Here is a 2,568-nt window from a genome sequence, read left to right as displayed (position 1 = left end):
CAAAACGATTGCGTAGCATTTACAATTTCACGATTGTATGTAGCATTGCTCTTTTGGAAAATATGCATTCCTACAGTACTGGTTTAATAATTTTGCTTACACCTTTGTTTTAATTTCTTTTTTTAATTTTATTCTACTTAAATTAATTAAATTCTTATACTTATCATTTTCCTATTATATATGTATTAATATAAATAAATAAAAAGTAATAATAGAGATGATAACTAAATTTTTTCTTAAAATCATATAGTCCAAATCTGATTTTGGAAATGCGTGAATATATACAATTATACATACATGTGTACCGACCGGACATTTATCTACTGACAAAACTCATGGTGAGGATCCCTGGTGGGCATCTCCCACATATATAAATTGAAGAGACGAGAGTGCTGTCGGCGAAGATAATCTGCTCTAGGAACACCATCACCTCTGAAAGTAGCCGCGCGCCATGGCTGAAACAAAGCAGCAGCTTCACATAGCCATGTTCCCATGGTTAGCCTTTGGTCACATAATCCCATCTTTAGAGCTCGGCAAGCTCATAGCCCGGCGAAAGGGTCATCGTATTTCCTTCATATCCACGCCTAGAAACATTGATCGCCTCCCCAAGATCCCTCCGGATGTTGCGCCTTTGATAACTTTGGTGAAGCTTCCCTTACCCCATGTTGACAACCTGACGGAGAACGCAGAGGCCACCATGGACGTACCCCACCACATAATTCCATACCTTAAGATAGCTCATGATGGTCTTCAAGAACCCTTGTCTAAGTTTTTAGAAACTTCGAACCCTGATTGGATTATTCATGACTTTGCCCCTCACTGGTTACCACCAATCGCTTCCAGACTTAGCATCTCACGAGCTTTCTTCAGTATTTTCAACGCATCATCCTTGTGTTTCATTGGACCACCAAAGTTTCCGTTGTCGGCGTCGCCGGGAACAACAGAGGAGACCGATCTAGGCAAACGAACGGAACTTGAGCATTTCATCGTCCCTCCCAAATGGGTCCCCTTTCCATCCAAAATAGTGTATCGGCCTTATGAGGCAAAAAAGCTCTTTGAACTCATTGAAGCGAATGCCTCCGGTGTTTCAGACATGTTTCGTTTGAATATGGTGTACTTAGGCACCGAATTCCTGGCTATTAAAACATGTATGGAAGTCGAAGCTGAGTGGTTGAATCTCTTCGGAGAGCTTCTCCATATACCCGTGGTTCCCGTGGGCTTATTGCCACCCTCACCACAAGAAGGCAATGACAATAAAGATAGCACTTGGGATACAATTTCGGAGTGGCTAGACACGCAAGAAAAAGGGTCAGTGGTTTATGTAGCACTCGGAAGTGAAATCCGGCCGAGTGAAGAAGACTTCAACGAGTTGGCTCTTGGGCTAGAGCAATCTAGGTGTCCATTCTTTTGGGCTCTAAGAAAGTCAGCCGGTGGGGAATCAGTTGAGCTACCGGAAGGGTTCGAGAACCGAACTAAAGGTCGTGGGATTGTTTGGACAGGCTGGGCACCTCAGTTCAAGATACTGGGTCACGAGTCGGTTGGGGGGTTCGTGACTCACTGTGGTTGGAGTTCAGTGACAGAGGCATTCCAGTTTGGACGTGCTCTAATCCTGCTGCCTTTCATTGGGGACCAAGGATTAATTGCTAGATTCTTGGAAGAGAGACAAGCAGGAGTTGAAATTCCCAGGAAGGAGGAAGATGGGTCATTTACCAAAGACTCAGTGTCACAAACTTTGAGGTTGGTGATGAAAGACGCAGAGGGTCAGATTTACAGGGACAAAGCTAAGGAAATGACCACCATATTTGGGGACAAGGAACTCCAGCACCGATACGTTGATAAATTTGTTGAGTTGCTGGAGAAACACAGGCGGATCATTAACAAGGGTTAGAAAGTACGTGATGAGATTTATTATAATCATCAGGGTGGTGTCCCTCATGCATGTTGGTTAAAGTGATAAGTCGAAAATAATGGAGCTTATGATTTACTATATATTAGTATCGAAAGCCATGATTTGCGCCACTATAATCTATATTTTCATGATCGTTTATTTGCTTGATCAAATTATGGGAAACGGCCTGATAGTAATTTCTCTTATATATACATCTGCGACATGGTTTTAGCCTATCCTGATTTGGTTTGATAGATAATCATCTCATCTAATCATTACAATTTTTTTGAAATTCTATAAAATATATAATAAATAATTTAATTTTTTCAAATTATAAAATAAAATTAATATTAAAAAATTATATTATAATAATATTTTATTTAACTTTTATCTCATCTCATCTATATAATCAAACTAGCCAAAATCTGGGATGATAATATTGTTTAACGAATGAAACCGTGGGTGGATTGTAATATAAGTAATTATAGATATAATATTAAGGTGCGTAACTCCCTTTATTTATAAAAGAAAAAAAAATGAAGCATGCCAAGACTACGGCAGAAAAAATCTTTTGGGACAAAATTTTTCATCCCAAATTATAGGGTTTTTCATTCCAAAAAATATTTTGGGACAAAAAAATTCATCCCAAGCTCGTCCTACAAAACTGTCCCATAAGATAT

At 39.4% G+C, this 2,568-nt stretch overlaps 1 protein-coding gene across 1 annotated transcript; it reads left to right on the top strand.

Moving 5' to 3' along the window:
- The first annotated feature begins 408 nt into the window (after positions 1-408).
- LOC122318115 (putative UDP-rhamnose:rhamnosyltransferase 1) lies at positions 409-2,017 on the top strand. Its single transcript, XM_043135256.1, has one exon. It carries the CDS (start codon positions 452-454, stop codon positions 1,886-1,888), a length of 1,437 nt encoding a protein of 478 aa, XP_042991190.1. The 5' UTR covers positions 409-451; the 3' UTR covers positions 1,889-2,017.
- The last annotated feature ends 551 nt before the right edge of the window (positions 2,018-2,568 follow it).

Source organism: Carya illinoinensis, chromosome 8 (assembly GCF_018687715.1).
Source record: "Carya illinoinensis cultivar Pawnee chromosome 8, C.illinoinensisPawnee_v1, whole genome shotgun sequence".
Lineage (NCBI taxonomy): Eukaryota > Viridiplantae > Streptophyta > Magnoliopsida > Fagales > Juglandaceae > Carya > Carya illinoinensis.
Note: the sequence above shows the minus strand (reverse complement) of the source record. Positions and strands in the feature narration are given on the sequence as shown.

Excerpts from the sequence above, each read along its gene's own strand:
- LOC122318115 (XM_043135256.1), top strand. The coding sequence starts at position 452 with ATGGCTGAAACAAAGCAGCAGCTTCACATAGCCATGTTCCCATGGTTA.